Source organism: Podarcis muralis, chromosome 10 (genome assembly GCF_964188315.1).
Source record: "Podarcis muralis chromosome 10, rPodMur119.hap1.1, whole genome shotgun sequence".
NCBI lineage: Eukaryota > Metazoa > Chordata > Lepidosauria > Squamata > Lacertidae > Podarcis > Podarcis muralis.
Genome location: NC_135664.1, coordinates 28,331,701 through 28,355,290, shown reverse-complemented (window position 1 = coordinate 28,355,290; position 23,590 = coordinate 28,331,701). Strand labels below are relative to the sequence as shown.

Genomic DNA, 23,590 nt, shown 5'->3' with positions numbered 1-23,590 from the left:
GTTGCAAATTATTAATCACAAGCAGGAGATCAAGAACTGTGTGGGAATGATCAAAGAGAGGACTGGTAGAAACACCGAGGAATGGAAAGTTTTATGACGCAGTTACAAATGGTGTTTCGCTAAGACAGGCTTGCCTATAGAATGACGAGGGGGAGGAGGACCAGGGTCATCGGAATGTGAATGTATGGTTATCGGAATATCTTGACCTGGCAGGGCCCTCTGAGATATGTTTGGCAAGCCTGGGGAAATCAACGGACAGACGGAGGGAATGTTCTTTACGGAGGCGTGGAAATGGCTTCTGTTCTTTGTGTGATATGATTTTTGGAGAGTGTAAAACCCACACAGAGGGCGTTTGTTTTCAACCTGCTTGTGAAGATCACAGAGATCAGAGATCGCAAAGAAAGGAATATATGATAGCAACAAGAAGATGAGGAAAGTAACAAAGAGACTATCTGGACAGAACTGGATAGAACTGTTTAATTAAAGCAGCAACATGAGTGATGTTTGGTCCCCTTTCGGAGCTTGATGTTTGGGTACCCCCAACAAAAATTTAAAAATTTGGCTGTATAATTTGGAATTAATGTGATTTGGAATTAATGTGATTTGATTGGCCTGTTAATAAAAATTATATTTTAAAAAAGAAGAAGTCTGTTTTCAAATCCATTTGCAGACCATTTCTGGTAGGGGAGGATGCTCAAACTGTGGCAGGGAATGAAAGTGTTAACCTTTCCATACACAGCTGTGATCTTCTCCTGAAAATATACCACCACCATTAAACTTGAAAACAGTCTTCTGTTTCCAGTTTCCTGCTGCTGGTGCACAGGTGTGCATTGTTAAACACTTGTGTTTGTGTATATTTACCTGCAGCACTGGTGTAACATTATGTAACTTTTCACAGTCATAGTTCTTGATAACACTATGCAATTGCTGTCACAGCATTTGAAAGACTGAGCCATAATTCACTCTTTGTTTTAAAGGAAAGAAATGTAATTGTCCACGAAAAATTCAGACAGAGGGACTTCGCATGCAATACATGGGAGTTGTTATGCACTTGCTGGGAGAGTTTCAAATGCCCAAAGGGAATACCTCTGTTGTGGAGATATGAATAGTTCAGTTGGTTAGACAAGGTGCTGATAACACCAAGGTTGCAGGTCCGATCCCTGTATGCGACAGCTGCATATTCCTGCATTTCAGTGGGTTGAACTAGGTGATCCTCATGGCCCCTTCCAACTCTATAGTTCTATGAAATAGTGCAGCTGGTTTGATATCACTTTTAGTATCCCACATAGGCGCCAGGTACTTAAAAGTCTCAAAGCATTGACTTAAGACATAAATTTGCATATGCTAATATATTTGTGTAAATTTAGATTTTTGAAGAAATTATGGTTGTGATTGCCTTGCACTTTGCAATCTGCCCAGCCTCCCTGTAAGTAGTTTTTTTTTGTAATTAAAAAGAAGTAGAAGGAAAGGGCAGAAGATTCAGGGTTCAGGTCCTCTATATCAGTGTTTCCCAACCTTGGGCCTCCAGCTGTTTTTGGACTACAACTCCCATCATCCCTAGCTAGCAAGACCAGTGGTCAGGGATGATGGGAATTGTAGTTCAAAAACAGCTGGAGGCCCAAGGTTAGGAAACACTGCTCTAGATAACAACCTAAAAACATCCCTGTGTACCAAATTTGCTATGGAGAGGGGAAGATTCTGCCAAAGTTTGCAGACATTTCAAACCATGTTTTAATTGATATGGCTTTTTGCTGGCCTAGATAAAATTGCTTGAAATTGTGTAGAAACTACTTTGCACAAAGGGACTTGTATAATAAAAACTTGCCATGCGAACTGGGCAGAAACTATAGCCTAGTATAACTTATAAAACATATCTAGGATTAGAGATGTAGGTTGTGGCAACCTACTCTTCATATTGTTTAAGCTTCTTAACGTTTCTTCCAGAAGTGGATAATTCCATTTCCTGCCTGCTGTTGTGGGGGTGGTGTCGTATTTGCTCCAGGGAGGGAAACAAGAAAATATTTCAAGCAATTTCCCACCAACATTAAATTTCAAAAATATGAGTCATAACTTAAAATGTTGGTCCTGTTCAATGATCTCAATTGGTTGGCTCTCAAACCAAAAGTAGAGTTTGGTGCAGATGTGGGAATTATAGTGAGAGCTTTGAAAGTGTAGCATTTTAAAAGCCTCCCCCACACCCTAAAAAGGCATTCAAGGTGAAACCTTTTAGTGAGTTTATAATATAAACCATGAATCTTAAAAAGGATCTTCGCAGCACTGCAGAATATCCACAGTATATTTTCCACTAGTGCTGCTAAACAATTGCTATCAAGTACTGATTTATTTTTTTTAAGGAAGGTAAACTGCTTCTGTGAAATGTGAAAACTTTTAGACACCTACAGCAACTTAGGCCACTTTGAAAAAGACATCATTTTACTCCACCCGCCTTCCCAGAAGCAACAGTTGGTAGCTCGTGTTATATATTCAGGGGTCTGTATTTCCCTGAGCTGGAATCTGGACTAAGGATTCTGAGCTCCTGTGTTCTGATTTGATACATGTTGTCCAATCACAGAACATATCAGGATTTGGATCTCTGCCATTGGCCCTTGAACTATGAGTCGTGATTCGCAGACATATTTGTGGACATATTTTAAAGTCAATTTTTCGGGGGCCCTCGCCTGCGCCCCTGGCAGGGGCCCACCTCACCACCCCCTAGCTATGGCCCTGCTGGGAGTGGGAGTGGCCCAGGCTTTCAGAAGTGTATATAAGCAGTTGCTTTGCCTCTGTTTCCCAGTTATGTAGTTCAATAAAGGTTCTTGCTGTTATTACTGTGTCTTGCCTCGTGGGAGCCCACCTACTGGATCTCATGCATTTAATCATACCATGTGCCAAATAGTAGGAGGGAAAGCTTAAGTAGTGCAGAGATATGTATCCTAAAGTAACACCAAGGTACCCTGGGAAAAAGGTGGGAGAAGATGGGGGGGGGGCGGCGGATTAAAATAGCAGACCATTCAAGGTGAGTCAGGGCAAAACAGAAATATGTCATCTCCACCATCCCCACCACATTAAAGTGGCCCTTGGGATTTTGTTATTTATGTTATGGCATAACGTTTGGTTCGGCTGTAAGTTTGCACTTGACAAGAATGTTAAACATACATGCCTGAGCCTGCCTCATACCAGAAGCTACTCTCTGAACATGACTCTGAGAGTTCCTACCGCTATTAGATCACAGAAACTGCTACTTTAATTATATCAAACGTGCCAAGAACATGCTTGGAAAGGATGTATGTACTATTAAGCTCCACCCTTGAAGTTCAACAAAGATTGTAAACGATGAAAAGCTATGTAGAAACCTCCCTAGATTAGCGTTAAGGCATGCTTCAAGCAAAAATATACATGTAGAAAAGACAAAAATTGCTTCTTTTTCAGGCTTCCCTTCTTTTTCATGAAACATTGAACATGTCATTAAGGAAGAAGGTCTGTTCTAAACCATGTTGGAAGGGAAATATCTCTTTTTGAGTTACAGAAAAATCTTCCAAATGCAATCTGATATTTAATTGAATGTTTCTATTTATTTATTATTCAGATGCTATGTGATATGAATTAAGAACTCTGCATTTCTCTACATGACTAGTCCTTCCCTTCTGCATCCTTCTTTCCCAGGCTGTTTTCCACAGTTCGGCCCCAGTGGTAAGCAGTGTAAATATTGCATGCTTAAATGTATGATTAACAAACACACATGAGCAATTTGTCAATTATGGCTCACATTATGACCTTTCTGCTGCTTAACTTACTACTGTTACTGGTACTTCTGCATCTGCGCAGCAAGTTTTGTAGATTGTGGATTGAGTCCCTTCAAAAACCGCTTCCTTCCATATTGTTCTCTGGCAAAATCCCACCACTCCATCCCCATATCTGCCCTTTGAAACTCCTGCATATAACATAAAAAGGTTTGCTGCCTCTCAATCAAGCATGCACTTTCTTCTTGAGACTTCTGTTCCTTACAGTTCCATTAGCTGTTTTTCTTACCTGGCTGCTGTTCTTCCATGTGGCTCCAGAATTAAGCTCTTTTGGCAGCACTGGGTGGCTGGTGATGTGATTCACTTTTGCCGATTAAGAAGCAGAGTCCTACACAAGCTACAGCTGCTCTTTCCTACGCTTGTACAAGGACAACAATTTCACCTTGAAAAGAACTGGTGTCCGTTTGCCCTATCAATGGTGGGAATGCAGGAGGGGAGAATGAAGCAAATTTCCTACATAGAAATAGCAAGGTATTTATTCTATCTCAAGAAGCTTTGTACAAATTCTTTCTTAGCGAGCAAAGTGTCCCAACATCTTGAAAAACCCGACTGACCGGATTAACATGGGAATATACTGCTCTACAAGAAACTGGGGGTGGGGAGAAGTTGTTCCCAAATTCTTCCTTTTCAGTTACAGAGCTCAGAAGAATTATGATGACAAGACATAAGATGGGAAAGTATACAGTGTAAACTCTAAATGACAGTGCTCTAATTTGCACCATCTAATCCACATGAAATCAATTAACAGTGGACACAGCATACTCAAAGACCAGTGGTTTTTTTGTGTGGTTTTTTGCTAGCATGTGTAAAAGAACACTTATTCTCTTTTGATTTAAGGTTTCACGCATTTTGGGATTGCCCCCCCCCCCACCGCCAATTTGGACATTAAAAAAATCAACAGATTATATTTGTAGCATGAAGAAGAGGCCCTCTCTCCAAACAATTTAAGACTTGCAAGCTTTTTCTGCACACAAAAACTGTAACAAACATGGCTGGGTTGGTACCACTTTACAAACATGACTTGCAAATATTAGTAACACAGTTATGCCATATAGCCAAGCAAGTAAGCTACTTTCTTCTTCTGACAATGTAACATTGAAGATGTCTTTTTGAGGCTTACATTGTGGTTATGTCCTGTAGTGTTTTTATTTCCAGACAGAAATATTTTGATAGGCTGTTATTTCCCCTACAGGAGACCAGGATTCAAATCCCACTTTATCCACTGACCTATTATGTATAAGCCATTGTGTCTCAACCACAATTTCTTACCTGTAACATGGGAATCTTACCTAAATCTCTCATATTTGTGAAAAACTATAAGATGAAGAATTACAGAATAAGTTGTTGTCTTTTAGTAAATGGATTACAGATTCATCCCCCCCCACTCAAAAAACTCTGCTAGGTTTGTGGGGGTTCCATTCTCTTTCCCTTCTTCTCTTTTCCAAACCAACTATGGAGATTGTAAAATTGCATATGGTGGCAAGAATTATTTAATGGTGGCAACTCCATATTGTTCTAGTTAGTGCACTTTCAATGCTGTTAATTTTTAACCACGGTCCCTGTTCTAATATACATTTGACTATATAGACGAACACTGGCCAGACAGTTGCATGGCTAATGTATAAACACATCCTGAGTTCTAGAAGCAGTGATGTGCTTCTTCCTCAGTTGCAACCAGAAATAATGAAACACTCTGAGATAAGCTACATAATAGGCTCTGCACTTTGAATGGGGGCATTTGGGGCTATTTGAAGCTGACTGTGAGTTTGTACAGTTGACCTGGGGGGAATTGCCATGATTTGAGGAGAATATTTTGATGAATGACACCTCCGTGTCCCACTAGACAGGCTGCTTAGATGGAACAATTCATCATATTTCTCATATGCTACATGTATCATTTTTTATAGGTAGCATTGTATTTGGAAAAGTAAACCTGCCAAAAATAATGATTACAGCTGCAAGCAAACTCAGGGGCATTGCTATGGGAACTATCTCACATTTTAGATCCATTTAAATGGTTATGGGTCAGGAAACTGTTGAATAATGTATCTGTAAAACAGATCTACACTTAGATGCTAACCTGCCAACAGATATATACACAGAGGAAACCACTGCAGCACAAATAAGATGAAACAGCTTTTCTTTCTGCTGTGCTACAGAGCTTGGGATTAGCAGCTGATCTTGACGGACAGCTTCCCTCTGCTCAAGTCCTGTGTATGCCTGATATAAGATACAACAGAATCAATAATCAAAACCCCCAATACAAACCCTTTATACATTCTGCTTGGGATTGACATGTTACTAAATCTATTCTGCAAACCCATGGCAACCTTATAGCATCAAGCACATTGTTTATACTTAATGACATTTTCTCACAATAAAATGGGATATACCCTGTTGCGTTGTTTATTTGAAAACAACAACACTTTAGGCCACTTTTGGAGACATTTTCCAGCCAGAGTGGTTTACAAACACAAAACAGCATGAGAAGCAAACAATAATACAAAAAGTTTAAGCTTTAAAAAGCTTAAGGTTCTTAGGGAAAACTCTTCATAAAAAAAAACCACCCAAAGCCATCACCCAGCCAGTAAAACATCACTCCTAGAACAACGAATGAAAAAGAGAGGCTTCAATGTCTTCCAAAAACCCTGCAGCATAGTAACCTTGCACAGATCTGATGGAATTCCAAAGTCTTGCAGGCACCGTAGAGAAGAACCTCTCTTTCCTGTCGACTTCCACCTAAGCAACCTAAAAGGTGAATATGTCAGGGAGCCTCTGAATCAGATCCTAAAGTGTGGACAGGATAGTTGCAGGTGGTCCAAAAAGGAACTCGGTGCCAAACTGTTTAGGGCTTTCAAAGTAAAAACCAGCACTTTAAATTGAGCCCAGAAACACATCCGTACATAGCCCAGCTGATATAACAATGATGACTACCTAGCCTCCATGGATTCTGGCACATTCTGAGTTTCTGAAATGTTTTCAAAGACAGCCCCTTGTGTTGTGCATCACAATGTGGCAAGGTCAGTTCTCTCCAGATAGGGCTGCAGTTTGTGTACCAGCTAAAGATGGTGGAAAGCACTGCTGGCCACTGAAACACCACTTGGTTTGAATCCAGCAACACTGCCAAACTGCACGTTTGGCCTTTATGGGAGAGTGTCTCAGGCATTTACTTGAAGGTCCTGATTTTGATTTTTGTTTTAAAAAGTAGTAAAGGAAGCTAGTAAAATTATGAACAGTAGATTGATCGCGTTCAATTTTTGTATGAGACGAGTTTAATGCCAGTGGCAACAAACAGCTGAGCTTCCACTTTCTGTGTTTTAAACATGCTCATGATGTGCAGTTGGTTAACGTGTGGTGCCAATAACACCAAGGTTGCAGGTTTGATTCCCATATGAGACAACAAATATTCTTGCTTTGCAGGGGGTTCAACTAGATTATCATCAGGGTCTCTTCCAACTCTACATACAATCTGTGATTCTATGGCAGTGGAAACTTCATTTCATCTTATTCCTTTCCCGTGTTTTTTCTTGCAAAAACTCTGTTCGCAAGGCAGGTTGGCTAAACGCTCCCATACCATCAGTTCTCATGAAAGGGCAAGTTCCTGGACCAAACATAATAATGGTAGAATTAAGTTTTCTAAAAATTATCTCACAGTTATTGTACGTCAAGGGAAAGGCTATGTGTACAGATCTCCTTCTCTTGCCCTTCCTTGGTATATGTTATCACTCTGTTGAAAGAGTTTCACAAGTGTGCTATAGAAACCTGATGAGCATTTGCTATGCTAAGAAGTAACTCAGGTTTCCTTACAGCACCCCTAAGTACTCCTTACTGTTGAGGCTGGACCCCACAAATCCTGAAGCCAACACTGCATGAAGATGCCCTTCTGTGGGAGTGCTGTGGAATGACATCCAGATGGCCCCTTTATCACCTGAAGGTGGCGATTTTAGCCACACTGGAAATAAGGCTTACAGTGGTACCTTGGGTTACATACGCTTCAGGTTACACACTCCACTAACCCAGAAATAGTGCTTCAGGTTAAGAACTTTGCTTCAGGATAAGAACAGAAATCGGGGTCTAGCGACACAACGGCAGCAGGAGGCCCCATTAGCTAAAGTGGTGCTTCAGGTTAAGAACAGTTTCAGGTTAAGAACGGACCTCCAGAACGAATTAAGTACTTAACCCGAGGTACCACTGTACTGTGTTACTGCAACATCTGAAATGGGACTCAGGTGGCTTTAAAAGGATTAAGACAAATTCATGGATGACTAGGTAAAGAACCCCTGGAAGGTTAAGTCCAGTCCAAAGTGACTATGGGGTTGTGGTGCTAATCTTGCTTTCAGGCTGAGGGAGCCGGCGTTTGTCCACAGACAGATTTCCAGGTCATGTGGCCAGCATGACTAAACCACTTTTGGCACAATGGAACACCGTGATGGAAACCAGAGTACACGGAAATGCCACTTACCTTCCCGCCCCAGCGGTACCTATTTATCTACTTGCACTGACGTGCTTTCAAACTGCTAGGTTGGCAGGAGCAGGGACCGAGCAATGGGAGCTCACTCCATCACGAGGATTCAAATTGCTGACCTTCTGATCGGCAAGCCCAAGAGGCTCAGTGGTTTAGACCACAGTGCCACCCACATCCCTTATGGAGAAATAGGTGTCAATTACAATAATTGAAGTAGCATAAGATGCTGAGAACAAACAACAAAGGAAGGCTACCATCATTATGGCATGGAGGCTTGCTATGGGTATCTCATACTACAGGAGACTGAATGAATGGACCTTTAGTCTGACCATGCCAAGGCAATTGTTACACTCTTAAAAGCTGAATTACAAATGCTGGGTATTAAGAGCTAGATCACAAGGAGCAGTGCATAGCTATTTTTGATCTAAATCAGACGGAAATGGTGCCACCAGAAGTTATTCTGTGCTCTTGATGATTCACACAAGCACTCCTTCCTAAGGTCTTTCATATCACATGCAGAATATTAGCGGCATTTACGGGTGTGAAATGGCCCAGATAATGTTCAATATAAATCAGAGCTGCACTGAATAATAAAAAAGGAACAAGTGTAGTACAGAAGGATTTCCTTTTGTTTGCTTTTTTGGCTCTTGCCTTTGCTTTTTGTGCCAGCAAGTCACTTCAATTAGTATTCTAGCATGAGCCTGGTGTTGGCTATTTGTAGTATGGTAGCGCTGCAGATAGCTTGCTGGGGAGATCATGCATTAAAAATGAAAAGGACTCAAAAATAACTTAAACAAGGTTTTAATAAGAAAAACAAAAACTCCATTTACACTAAATACATTAACAACCAAACCAGACCCAACCACCAACCCAAACCCCAGGGTAATGGGAGAGCTAGGTGCTGCTCCTTATATACTAAACCCAAATGCTGACACACCTTAATCAAATACAACTCAGCAGCACCTGCTATGTTTCACAGCTTTAAAGTTGGGTCTCGTTATCTTGCTCTGGCCCTTGCTCTGGCCCCTTTAAGATATACACATCGAGTGGAACAATGATGAACCTTTACATTTAAAGAAACCATTCAACATTTCCCCTGCGGTTCATCATTGTGGAACAAAAACAGAAAGCATACTTTGTACATGTTTTTCATGTGTAACCTTTGGAAGTGCTTTTGTAAAAATGTCCGCAATTTGACTGTCACCAGGAACATATTCAAATACAACCATTTCATCAGCAATTAGTTGCTTTACAAATTCTAAACGTAACCTTAAGACTCTAGTGCGCTGCGTATTGGTCTCTGAGCACAGGATAGCAAGTCCACTCTGGGAATCAAGGTAAACTTTTACTGGTAGTGTTACTTGCATCTGTAGGTCTGCAAACACTTGCAGATACCATTCTACATCACGAGTGGCCTGAACGCATGCACATAATTCACTTTCTGTTGTGGAGAGACAAATAATGGTTTGTGTTTGGGACTTCCATTCAAATGGACAACCGTTATAACAAAACACCATACCAGACACACCCCTGCAATTATTTTGTTCCATTGCATGAGATGCATCGCAGAAAATTTCAAAACCTTTGTCAATACATGTTGTAAACTGCAACCTATAATGTTTGGTATGTTTAAGGTACATTACCACTCTCTTAAGAGCAGAGAAACATTGTGTAGTAGGCTTTTCCACAAATTTTGCCAGAAAGTGAAAAGCATAAGTTATATCTGGTCTTGAGATTCTTTGAATGAAATTTAGCTTGCCTATAGCAGAACGATACAAAGTTTTGTTAGGAAATGGCTTGTCTTCACCTGTAAAGGTGAAACCACACACCATAGGTGTTTCCTTCCCATTTGCATTTTCTAAACATAGCATTTCAACAAGATCATCAATTTTTGCAGTTTGATGAACCAGAAAAGATCCATTTTTGCCTTTCTCAATTTGCATGGATAAGTAATTTTTAGCTATGCCTAATTCCACTACATCAAATTTCTTCTGTAACTGTGATACCACCTGTTCATATTCCTGTTTAGTTTTTGTAGAAATTAATACGTCATCTACATACACACATATTTTTGTTACAGAGTTTGCCCTTTCCTTTATGAACACACAATTGTCTGCCTTTCCTTGTGAAAAACCAATATCCAGCAATTCTTTTGCTAAAGTTTGGTGCCAATTCCTTCCACTTTGGTGCAGACCATAAAGGGATTTGTTTAATTTGCATACCAAACCTTCAGCGGCGTCTATGCCTTCAGGAACACGCATAAAAATTTGTTCTTTTAAATCTGCAAACAAATATGCAGTTTTTATATCTAGGTGATAAACGGAATGTCCACGCTGTGATGCATCTTTTAACAAAAGCTTAACTGTTTCATATTTTACGCTTGGTGAATAACACAAATCATAATCTTCGCCTGGAATTTGTTGAAAACCCCTAGCAACTAATCTTGCTTTGTACCTTACAACTTCGTTTTTGTCATTCGTTTTAACTCTATAAACCCATTTCGAATCAATAAGTCTCATATCTGGGGTTTGTGGTACAAGAGACCAAGTGTTATGCTCTTTTAAAGAAGCTATCTCGGAGTTCATAGCTTTATACCAATTTGCAGCTTGTTGCTTAGGTAATTTCTGAACATCACTGTAGCTTTTTGGCTCAAAAACTACCTTATTGGCATACACAGTATTAAAATGTTCATCTGCAAATCGTTGTGGCTTCTGTCTCTTTCTATCTGAACGTCTCAGTCCAGAAGGAGAGTCAGACTTCTCAGACTTAATGGGACTAAGTAAACCACTAGTTTCAGGTTGTAAATCATTGTCAGATTGAAGAGGTGCCTGTAGGCTAAGCTCACGGTCAGAAAACTCAAAACTCAAACCTTTCTCAGAGTCCAAAAATATGCAGTCATCCACTCAGCAGCTGGGCCCATAACCAAAGATGTTGGCTATTTGTAGTATGGTAGCGCTGCAGATAGCTTGCTGGGGAGATCATGCATTAAAAATGAAAAGGACTCAAAAATAACTTAAACAAGGTTTTAATAAGAAAAACAAAAACTCCATTTACACTAAATACATTAACAACCAAACCAGACCCAACCACCAACCCAAACCCCAGGGTAATGGGAGAGCTAGGTGCTGCTCCTTATATACTAAACCCAAATGCTGACACACCTTAATCAAATACAACTCAGCAGCACCTGCTATGTTTCACAGCTTTAAAGTTGGGTCTCGTTATCTTGCTCTGGCCCTTGCTCTGGCCCCTTTAAGATATACACATCGAGTGGAACAATGATGAACCTTTACATTTAAAGAAACCATTCAACACCTGGTACTTTAATAGTGTGGCAGAGGAAGTTGCATATTAACCCTTCTCCTGTGCATATGCTGTAGCTTAATATGTTTTGCTTGAACTGCAATTGAATCGCCCTCTTGCCCATCTGCAATTACTCTTCGACAGACATTCATTTTGCATTCGCTGCTGAAGACAAGGGTTGACTGAAATGTTCCTTAATTAATATGTAGCTGGTTACTAAACATACACACAGAAATGAAGAAAAACAGTGACATTACTGTGATAAAACTGGCAGTTTCGGGGAACTTGAGTCCTGCACGTGTCCATAAAACACAGATGGAAAATATCTCGGCATGGAAATAAAACAGAAAAAGATGCCAACATAGTTTAAAGGCCAGATGCAGTATTAACTCATCATGTCCAAGATCTAAACTTAGCACAGATAAGACTATGTTTCCTCAGTTAGGTCTTTGGGAGGGGGACAATATATTTCCTAAGGGCAAGAAACTGCATTTAAGATATCTTTCTTGAGCTGCATACCGTACAGCTTACTTTTCTATTAACCCTTTCTGATAGAAGTACGGATTAATAGAAGTTCTGATATGATAAGGTGAATGCCATGCTTCCAATTTGTTGCTGCTTCTTTAAGGGTTACTTATATATGCTGCAATAAAGCTGCTGTATCTAAACACTGACTCTGTTACAGATGTTTCCATGAACCTGGCTGATACACTTTAGTTCCTAACACTTTTTAACATAATAGCCATTACCCTTAGCCCCTCTTCCCCAGTCAGTCTTGCCACTAGCTACTGTGGACCACCTTTGAGCCAGGCTTACAGGCAGTTCTGGTCAGCTCCTTGCTGAATTCTTCTTACTGTCTTCACTGCCCATCTTCAGCTTAAGGTTAATGATTTTGCTCTTTTAAGGCAGACTATTATTTTCAGCTTCCTCCAGCCTGGATAGTCTCTTTCCCATCTGCTTCACCTTTAGCCTCCGGCTGCTTCTTCTCAGCCAGTCTCACCCTCTGTCTTCTCCATATCTGGTCAGCAGTCTCTCTCAGTATGAGTAGATTAGGCCTATTTATGTCCCAGCCTGTCTGTCCACCAACCAATCAGATTTGAGAGACATAGAGTCCTCCCTGCCAATCAGGCCACTTTTCCTGTCCAATGCATAATTAATAATTTCTGCCCAATAAGCCAATCAGAAGTGTAATTTACAATACAGTGGTACCTCGAGTTACAAATGCTTCAGGTTACAAACTCCGCTAACCTGGAAGAATTACCTCAAGTTGAGAACTTTGCCCCAGGATGAGAACAGAAATTGTGTGTCGGTGGCGCAGCGGCAGCAAGAGGCCCCATTAGTGAAAGCACGCCTCTAGTTAGGGACAGTTTCAGGTTAAGAACGGACCTCCGTTAAGAATTAACGAATTAAGTTCGTAACTAGAGTTACCACTGTACTCTCAATATTGCAAAACCAACTAACCACTTTCCAACAGACGAGTCTCAGGTACTTACATAGCAGCCCTTCTTCTTCTTCTTCTTCTTCTTCTTCTTCTTCTTCTTCTTCTTCTTCTTCTTCTTCTATCACTCGTAGCCGAGTAGGATGGTTTTCCATGAACATGGTCTTAACAATTCTGCATCCACACGTCCTTCCACAGTGGGGACATAGCTTTCCGGGTGGGGGTTGATCAAGGTGAGGGTTTGCCAAGCGTGCCTTCCTCTCAGCACCTTTCTCCCTTGCGTCCTGAGTTCGAGTGTCTTCAAAGCCCATGACACCTTTGGTAAAGGCTGCTCTCCAATTGGAGCACTTGCAGGCCAGTGTTTCCCAATTGTTGGTGTTTACACTCCATTTTTTTAGATTTGCCTTGAGAGAGTCTTTAAACCTCTTTTGTTGACCACCGGCATTACACTTTGCATTTTTAAGTTCAGAATAGAGTAGTTGCTTTGGAAGACGATCATCAGGCATCTGCACAATATAACCAGTCCAAGAAAGTTGATGTTGAAGAATCGTTGCTTTTACATTAGTTCACCTGTCTTCCCAAGTGATGTGTAAATTTTTTTTGGAGACACCATTGATGGAATCTTTCAAGGAGTTGGAGATGGTGTTTATAAGTGGTTCATGTTACACAAACATACAGTAAGGTTGGTAGTACAACAGCTTTGTAAACAAGCATTTTGGTTTCCCTGCAAATGTCCCAGTCCTCAAACACTCTGCACTTCAATCAGGAGAAAGCTGCACTTGCAGAGCTCAGGTGATGCTGGATTTCGGCATCAATGTTGGCCCTTGTAGAAAGATAACAGCCCAGGTAGGAGAAGTGAGCAACACTTTCCAACATTACACCATTGAATTGGATTTGTGGCACTGCAGAGGGATTGTTTTGTCCTTGTTGGTGCAGCACTTCGGCTTTTTGGCCAAGCTTTTCATAAGCTTCTGCGAAGATATTTAGGATGACTTGGAAGTCATCCTCTGAGTGTGCACACCCTACATTGTCATCAGCATACTGAAGCTCTGTGACGGAAGTTATGGTAACCTTACTCTTTGCTTTCAGGCCAGTCTCATGTACTTACATAACAGCCAATGACCAGCCATTAACAGGTACTTAATATTTTCTAAATCAACCATTGCATTATTAGTATTTTTAGTATTACACCCTAAATCCACAGATCTCAGAGTGGTTCACAAAATAAAATCGTAATATAAAACCACAAAATACATAGTAAAAACAAACAACAAACCAATAATTCCCGCCTCCCACAACGCTTTTAACAGGACATCAGATGACCCCACATTAAATGACCCTACATACACATACATTTTAACTAAATCAAATCCTGCTTGGGTAAGTACATTTTTTTACAAAATGACTTCTCCAAACACCCTTTGGAAACTAGCGCAGAATGTAGCAGGACTGCTGTTAACCAGTGTTGGCCCCTTAGAACACATTACACCAGTGCTGAAGGAGTTCCACTGATAAACGGTGAGTTTAGATACAATCTTCAAAGTGCTGCCATAGACCTTCCCATCCAGCCTGGCTAGGATATACCAGAGGCTGCTTTTCCCATGATTTTTTCCCCTGAACGTTAAGTTATTTGGTTAGAGCCTACTCCCAATGCCATCTTCATCAGAAATTAGTTTGTCAGCAATTAGGTGTGAAATATTCTTTCTAGTGGCACTTTCACTTCAGAGTTTCTTTTATCAGAAAGGCCACAGGACTCTTTATCTGTCTTTGGAAAACAAATTAAAACTTTCCTGTTCCACTATGCCTTGGGAGAGAACAGGAAGTTTAATGTTAGTTATGGTTCTGTTTTTCTTTCCCATTTTGCTTTCTCTATACTGCTTCCCTGTTTTATTGTGACACTAATATTTTATTTTATTGTATTATTAATTATTTTATTAGTATTTAGCATTACTGTAAGCTATCATGCAGGCCTATGTGCAGGATATAAATATATTATCATAAAACTATAGGCTAGAGGAAAAAGATGAATCTTCTATTCAGAATCTTAATTAGTATGAGATAAGTTGCTCGAGAACTAAAGCAGACGAGGCTGCTTGCCAAAATACATATTAGATTTTGCCAGTGGGACATATAAGGAAGGTCTGGTCTTATGGGGGGAGATGGGTAATAAAGACAATTTGGATCATTAGTACAATTTATTTCTTCTTGCCCCCCACAATTGCTATAGTAACCAGAGCCTTTAATGTATTTATCTTCAAAATATCCCTGTGCTGCTTCTGGAGAAAAGTTGAATTTGATTAAACAAAAGAATTAAGGCAGAGAGCAAATGCAGATGAAGAATGGAGAATTGGCCACAGAAGCTGACTAGCCCTTCTCTCTTGATTTAGATTACTTCTCTCTTGATTTAGATTACATCAACTCCAATATAGCCTGGACCTCAATTATCTGAACACTAGTAAGAATAGGGAGTTTAGGTGTAGACCAGAAAAGGCTAACCTGTGGCCCTCCAGGTGTTGTTGGGGTGCAGCCCTATAGTAGTGTGCCAAATATTTCTTCCAATATTTTTTGTGACTATTCTCCATCAATTACTGAGAAAAGAAATTACATTTGAAAATTATCAAAGGGGAGGGAAAACTTGGTGGATTTGTCACCCACATTTACTTTACTTTCGACACAGATTCAGAGGTTGTGAGTATCCTCTCTCTCATTCTATAAATCCTCTCTTTGATGGCCTTCCCAAATCCTTGGCTTCCTGTCTGGAATGTACCCTGACAGCCTACTAAGTTTCCTGCACTTTAGTTAAAGCCCATCACTAGATAAAGACTACCATGAGGCTTTTTTTCATACCAGGGAGTTTGGAGAGGCAGGGAAGTTGCAGAGTGCTGGAGAAATATTTAATGGGATGGTGGGAGACACATGCAACACCCTTGGCCACCTTGCAATGATATAGTAAGCTCGATTTTGCATTCACCTATACACTAAAGTAATTCTAAAGTATGCTGGGGATGAGGCAAAAAGCAGGCTATGTTTTGGCATAGCACTACTTCTTGGATTCATGTATCAGAATGGACCAAACCATGCAGAAAAGCAGTTCCAGACATGAGTTGGTCCTGAGACTGCTGCTTGCTGGGAGAACTTGAGCCAGTCACTATGTCTCAGTCCAAAGGTAGCCAGTATTGTTCCTCCAGATGTTATCAAGCTCCAGCCAGGATAACCAATGGTTGGGGCTGATGGGAGTTTAATCTGACAATATCTGGAGGGCATATGTTGGCTATTTCTGTCTCATCCTAACTTACCTCACAGGGTTGGAAAGGATAAGAACCATGTACATTACCCTGAACTCTTTGGAAGAATGGTAGGAAGTGCAATCCTATAGTATAACATGTGCAGTTCTTCAAAATGTGGCACTTTTTGCCTTTTTGTGTGTGGAAAGTTTGATGTCCCACTTTCTGCTTGTAAGGAAGGCAACAATTCTAGAAATATCTTATCTTTACTCTCTAGCTGACTAGTTGCGTATCCACCTCTTTGACAGTTAGATAGTAGAAGAAATAACTTTCTTTAGTATGAACATGAAGAAAACAAATAACTGGAAGGGAATACAGTTTGGGCTGGTTTAGTTTTAGCATGTAAAACAACACACTGAGTAGTTTCAGAAAAGTCAAGGAGAAATGAATTCTAAATGGGTGTTTTCTTGAAGAAGCCCGTGTACATAAAAATATCCAAGAGATAGAGCAAAACCAGGAAAACAACATGACTTAAACTATCCTAGGTAACTGAAGAAGATGCTCTGCTGCATCCTAATGTTATGGGTGTCATATTTCACACACAAAAACTCCTAGGAGTATACTAAAGAAGTTAGCAATTGCTTGTAAAATAAATTTATGTTACGGATAATGGATCATTTTTTTATTGCACCTGTACAGTCACTGAATAAATAATTTAGGAAGGTGGCAAATTATTAGATTTCTATCCCAGAGAAGATAGAATGTATTTTGCCAAGTAACCCAGAATTCTGGGGCCTAGAAGCTTGGGAAATTAAAATAAGTGTTCAGACATAAATCTTTTCCCACTTGTTAAAAATGTGGCATTCCTCATTCAACCAGAACCTCAACTCAGGTCAACAAGTGAAGATTTTTATTTCACTGGAACTATGTATTTCACTGAAACTTGTCTAGGAAAAAAATACTGTACAACCAGGTACTTGTTAAATTATAGTAAGAATTTTTAAAAATATGATCAACAAGATAAATTTTGAGCCTTGGGGCAGGGAGAGAGAAAGCCACTTGTACTCGCTTTAGTCCTGCTCAAATGCTCATAACATCCCCTATTACAGGTATCTCTGTCTCCCACTCCTGCCCTGCAGAACTAACAGCAACTTCAATTAACTAGCACCACAGGCCTGATTCAATCGCTTCCTCAACCAATGGCTGCTTTGAAGCTTTGAAGAAAGCATCACTACCACTGATCTCCATCATCTCATCTGGTTGGGCCCTAAGATGGTATGGGGTAAGTCTTATATACATTTTTACACAAATTTCAGAATGACAGACATCACAACAGAATTCATTATTGATTTTTTGCTGTTGTTCCATAACTTTTCCATTTTCCTTTTCACATGAGCCACAATTATTTGGCATTCTTCCTTGGTAATAAAGGAATAATTCTACCATTCCACTCATTTTAGCAGCCCCTGTGCCTTTGCCAAGCAGGAGTACCAAACAGCATTGCACAATAGCATCATAGAGACAAGGCTCAATGGCTATATTAGGGAATAGGAGGCATGGAGAATGGGGCAATGTTCCATCCTAATGAAGTACCTGTCATGCAGTTTTGTGGCTCTGAGTTTTTAACGCCAGGCAGCCTTGTGCCAAGGGAGGTTCCCCTTACAGTAAACCACATGAAAGCTAGAGATCTAGCTTAATCTAGGCCCTACTTGCTTTGCATGGTATTCCACTGTTACTGCAGTACAGGTGGATAGTGTCATTATACGATTTAGCCACCAGGTGGCAACTGGACACACACACACACACACACACACACACACACACACGGAGCCAGAAGTTTTCTGTTGCCGTTCTTTTTGGAGGGAGACAAAACTTGCCTAGTTTTTCTTCTTTCTGGTATGTGCACTAAGCCTTCCATGACAAGACACAAAACTTTTCTTGAGCAACAACAGCTACAGTTATGTCACAGGGTGTGGTGGTCAGTAATCACACAGTCCAAAGTTGGAGTTAACACTTGATGAGCAAAAACACAATCTCCACAGACTCTTCTGAGTGTCAGGGCTAATGAGCAGCAACTTATTCCCAGTGAGTCTTCTTCCAGGAAATCAGTTGCCAAGTCTAAAGGTCCCCACCTTCCCACAGCTGTCTATGTCTTCTCCTCTCCAGGGCTTTCCCCAAGCAATTGGAGACTATGTGTCTGTGTACAGCCAAACTCTCCTTGACCTTTTCATGCCTCTCCTGGTTCTGGGAGGGAGCCTGTCACAGTGGCAGGAGAAAAGAACCATGACTTTTCACTAGCCTGACTTATCTCTGCCTTTAATTTCAACTTCAGCTTCCAATTCTTGACCTCTCTGCCACAGACTCTCCCTGCTCACTAAGCCCTGCTTCTGCTTCTGCTTCTGCTTCTGACACATCCTCTTTCCAGTCTTCTCCCTCTGACCTCTCATCACTGTCCCACCATCACTCCCTGGGCTCTGAGCTTTCTTGCCTTGGTGGTTCCACAGCTGGTTCCTCCCACCATTCCTTTGTGTCCAACCAGCCCACGACAAGTTGAGGGAAAGAAAGTATCAGTTTGCCTGGTTGCAAATCATGCATTCAAAGACACTGATTTTAATGAGACACTTTCTTTCTGGATTACATCCTGGAGTACAATCTCCAGCACAGGTTGATGTTCTAGATTCAACAACAACAGCAGTTGAGAAAGCAATGCAGCAATGCAGAAGGGCAGCATGGACATTTTAGAAATAAACAAGTAACAAAATGTCCATGAGTTCACTTTCTCTCTATAGACAGTTTTTAAGAAGACAGCTTGATTCGATTATAAAACCAGAAGACTGACTCAACCCACAAAGAAGGAAGTGATGCCATGCCAACTTAGTTCCTGAAACATACTGTAGCTCTGTTTCATTTTTACACTTCCCTGATCTCTCTATAGCAGGGTTCAGCAAACTTTTTCAGCAGAGGGCAGGTCCACTGTCCCTCAGACCTTGTGGGGGGCCAGACTATATATATATATTTTTTAAAGTGAACAAATTCCTACGCCCCACAAATAACCCAGAGATGCATTTTAAATAAAAGCACACATTATACTCATGTAAAAACACCAGGCAGGCCCCACAAATAACCCAGAGGTGCATTTTAAATAAAAGGACACATTCTACTCATGTAAAAACATGCTAATTCCCGAACCGTCCGCGGGCCGGATTTAGAAGGCGATTGGGCCCCCGGGCCTTAGTTTGCCTACCCATGCTGTATAGAGCCTGAACTGAACACACACTAAAACCTAACTCCCACCCTATTAATCAGCTTCAGTTTGATTAGGGTCAATGATCAGAATGAGCAGAAATGTAATGAACATACAAAGGCAATAAATTTATTTCAGAGGCTATGGAAAATGAACTTGCTCATGTGAACTTCCAAGTACCTGAAGTCTTTTTAAAACCAGGTTGATTGCTTGCACATTCAATCTCACTTTAAAAAAAAATTGTGTTGACATTTACCAAGACTTACATTTACATTTGACACAGATAAACTAAAAACTTCCTGAACACCAATGATAGTTGCCTATATAACTTTGCTACTTTTCAACAAATAACAGTACTTGACCTAAGCATAATACAAATGGCAATAGATACAATCACATGTCTATTGACTTTTGCCTTGTTAGAATTTGAAGCAAAGATGATAAATAATTCACACACTATCCCTTTGATAAATCTGAACAGCTCTCTTCTGATTCCATGCATCACCAGCAAATATCACACACATCAGTTGTTTGTTGTCTTTGCTTCGTTTTATTTCCGTTGACAACTTAGGCAGAAGTAAACCGTTTCATGATTGCAAGGAAGACTCGTGTCAATTACGTAGACAGACCTGCACTATAATTTAGAAGAGTTAAATGCCAGGTTCGTTTTACAAAGTAGAAGGAGAAGATTGGAGTAACATTTTTTTGTGTACTAAATTACAAAAAGCAATTTTTGTGACAATTTTATGGGAAAGAAACATTTATAACTAAGGCTGGAAAGTTGTAAACCACAGTTAAGGGAAAGCAAAATCTTCCAAATTCCTCTTCTCAGGCATGCAGGAAGCCACAAAGAGGAGAAGGAATAGCTTACAAGCACAGGAAGAGGCTAGGCTCATTTATGTAATGTTAAACAAGGATTTAGCCGTACATCTGAATGTGGCCTCTGCCTATTTATGAGGGTATGGTGAATGTGCATCAGAGGTTGTTTGGAGTGGTACTCTGCTAGTTTCTCTTTTGTGGCACCTGGATGAGTCCCTCTTTGTATCACCTTTGATGGCAGCAAATGGAATTTTAACATGGAGTATAATTGGTTATGGTTGATCAATGCGACCTTCAATTGGTACTGTTTTGTCTCTTTGGTGAGTCATTGTTTTTACGCAGCTTTAATAGACTGTTTTGTCATTGTTCTGTTCATTTGCTCTTCATTAATTATATGTCACCTGCAGCAGCAAGGGTTGAATCCACACAGGGAGAGCAATCCTAGCTCCAGCAGTCTTGCCACTCATGGTTGACAGCAAAGGAAAGTGGGAAGGGAATGCGGGTTGTGGGGAGGGGAGGCAATGCCAGGCTGGCACAGTGACCAGGCCCAGATCAGACCCAATGCCAAATGGCATTAGCTTGGCATATAAGGGTTTGGACTGCAGTCTAAGTCATGCTTAGAACAAGCCCATTGAAATGGACTTCACACTTGGTAATCCTTAAACCAGACCCTTTGAAATCAGTGGAGCCTAAATTAGTCACTTTGGTTTCAATGGGTTCACTCTTAAGCATGACTTAGGCTGCAATCCAACCCCCAGGTTGTTTGAAAAGACAGTTGATTAAAAATATATAACTTAATAAATAAGCAAACAGCCCTCTTATGTTTTATCTGTGAGAGACAGTTACCGGTAACTACTTTCCCCCTTACAGACTGAGAATACGATTTTCTTACTCATCATGCCTTTTCTCTCATGCTTTGGCAGTCAAATTAAGGCATGGCTAAACTGGGAAAGCAGAACCACTTCTTCTTGATGTTGATGCCAGCCGTGAGGTCCAAGCGAGACACAGGGGGTGGCTTTTAACGCAGCAACCCAAGAGATCGAGTTCCCTGCTGGACCTACGGTGGAATGCTGGCTCCATCACTACAGCAAACTGCGTCTTTCTCCTATTGTCAGTTCCTGTATGTTGCTTCTTTGTTAAACTTACTTCCATGTCCTTTTCCAGAACAGGACAGCTTAGATTTAATAAAGTACACATTTTATTGCTTTATTTACTGATATAGTTATTTAAAAGAGCAGCAGAGGGTTTGTGACTAACCTAAGTCTTCTTTATTTCAGTGGGACTTGCAGCCTGTGTATACACCATACATTTAGAGCACGTTTTCCTCCAAAAATCCTGGAAATTGTAGCCAAGGGTGCTGGGAATTATAGCTCTGTGAGGGGTAAACTACAGTTTCCTCGATTCTACGGGGGGTGGGAGGTGTGCTTTAAATGGAGCCATAGGTCTGCAGCCCATCTACTCAGAAGTAAGTCCCATTCGGATTCAGTGGGGCTTACTCCCAGGGGGGTGGGTTCAGGAGGACTACAGCCTTGGTCGAGACTTTTGCTGGATTGTTACCCTCCATTTACCGGTATATATCCTAGCAGTATTTTAAAGAATTGCCTTTCGCACGGGAGAAAGGTGGCGCTATTTGAGTATTTCCAGATCATCTGTTGCAAAAAACAAACACACACAACCATGCCTTTAGGTCTCATTTATCCTCCCAGCTTATTCTTCCGTCTTTTCTGACTCACATTTCTCTGGAAAAGTGACAAATGATCACTGAACTTTCAACTCCCAGACAAAAATAATAAAAGCAACAACCCAAGATTCCGGAACAACACTGCATTCTTTCCCAAGCCCATCAAAACGCCCATGGCCGTCAGTTTTCTTTGCGGATGTTCCGTTCAAATCTCAGATCAGCATTTTGGAAGCAGGGAGGGGAGCGAAGCGAGCACGGGGGAGAGAATAACGACGCGGTCTTTCAACTCAGGATTAGAAAGAAGACTTTTTCCTCCAGGCACAGGACACTATCAGACCCAGCTGAACGGTGCAAGCCAAAGAACACCGCGGAACGGCCTGCAAAGGAGCTGGAAAGAATAGCGGAGCCAAACTTTCCGAGTTCACTTTCTGCTGCCTGCGCCACTGTCCAAGCTGTTGACACGCCGCTTTAAAAACAAAAAAGGGTGAATCAAAGGGCAGCCAATGAAACGGGAACCCACCCTTTCCTCTCTCTCTCTCTCTCTCTCTCTCTCTCTCTCTCTTTGGGGAGAGACTTTTAAGACGTGATTCAACTCTCCCTGTTGCAAAGCAAGCTCAGTCGCCTTAGCTCGAAAGTGCTGTAGTTGAGACGCGCTTCCTCCGCCGTCTCATTCCAAGCCTATTTCAAGCACGCCTCTCCCCTGGGATCTGTAGCTTGCTGGGAATTGCAGCTCGGCGTGGGGTAAAACTACAGTTCCCAACATCCTTTTCCCTGGAGGGGGGAGTTTTAAATGCACGGGATGTACACGTGTAGACACGCACACACGCGCACACAAAATCCTCCTTACTCACCCATCTCCCCATCTTCTTCTTCCTCCCCCTCTTCTTCCTCGTCATCTTCCTCCAGCTCCAGCAACACACCCTCCTTCTCCGCATTCATCTCCCCAGAAGTCCGTCGCTGCTGCTGCTGCTGCATTCCTCCTTTCCTGCAGATAATATGGAATAATCTCCAGGAGGAGGAAAGCAGCCCCGGGGCTCCCGCGACCAGAGAGCCCGCCTTCCCCTCTCCGAGAGCCGCGGGGAAAGGAGAAAGGCGGGGCGGCCTGAGCCAGAGCAGCGGGCTGGGCTGAAGGCGCCGCCCTCTTGGCAGCCCGCCCGGACTGAGAGAAAGAGGCGGGAAAGCGAGAGGGAGTTTCCTCCCGTTGCCATAGAGACGGGGCTGGGGTGACGGGGCTTTCCCCCACGTCCCTCTTTTTCCTTCAGGGGCGCGTGGTTCCCTTCAAGTTACCTCAGCCAGGGGGCTGGTCGAGCCCGAAGCAGCAGCCAGCAGCCTGCTCGAAAGGGGAGGCTCTCGCTCTCTTCCCAATAGGACTTTTTAAAAAATAAATAAATATAACTTTATTGAATAATACAATCAAATTTCCAGACGTATCTGCAAAAACGCAATTGTTTACATATTTGCCACACATAAACTGTGGAAGAAGATAAAGAGTAAGAAGAAACGAAAAAAGAAAAAAAAGCAAAGGAAAAGAAAGAAAGAAAATGCTGTTTTCCATAAACAGTAATTCCAAAATTGCACTTGCACACATTATAAAATACAAATCTTAATTAAAATAT

General features: G+C 41.3%; 1 protein-coding gene across 3 annotated transcripts in view; it reads right to left on the bottom strand.

Moving 5' to 3' along the window:
- ANO6 (anoctamin 6) overlaps positions 1-23,137 on the bottom strand; it is a 69,089-nt gene extending 45,952 nt beyond the window's left edge. For 2 of the 3 annotated variants that reach the window (XR_013394335.1, XM_077934669.1), the window contains exon 1: positions 22,826-23,137. Coding sequence is in view for 2 of the 3 variants with exons in the window: in XM_077934669.1 (XP_077790795.1) it covers positions 22,826-22,949 (124 nt within the window). In the remaining variant the exon portion in view is untranslated. Of the gene's footprint in view, positions 1-4,029; positions 4,215-22,825 lie in introns of those variants that run through there. The other variant, XM_077934670.1, reaches the window with a different exon arrangement.
- Between the last annotated feature and the right edge of the window lie 453 nt (positions 23,138-23,590).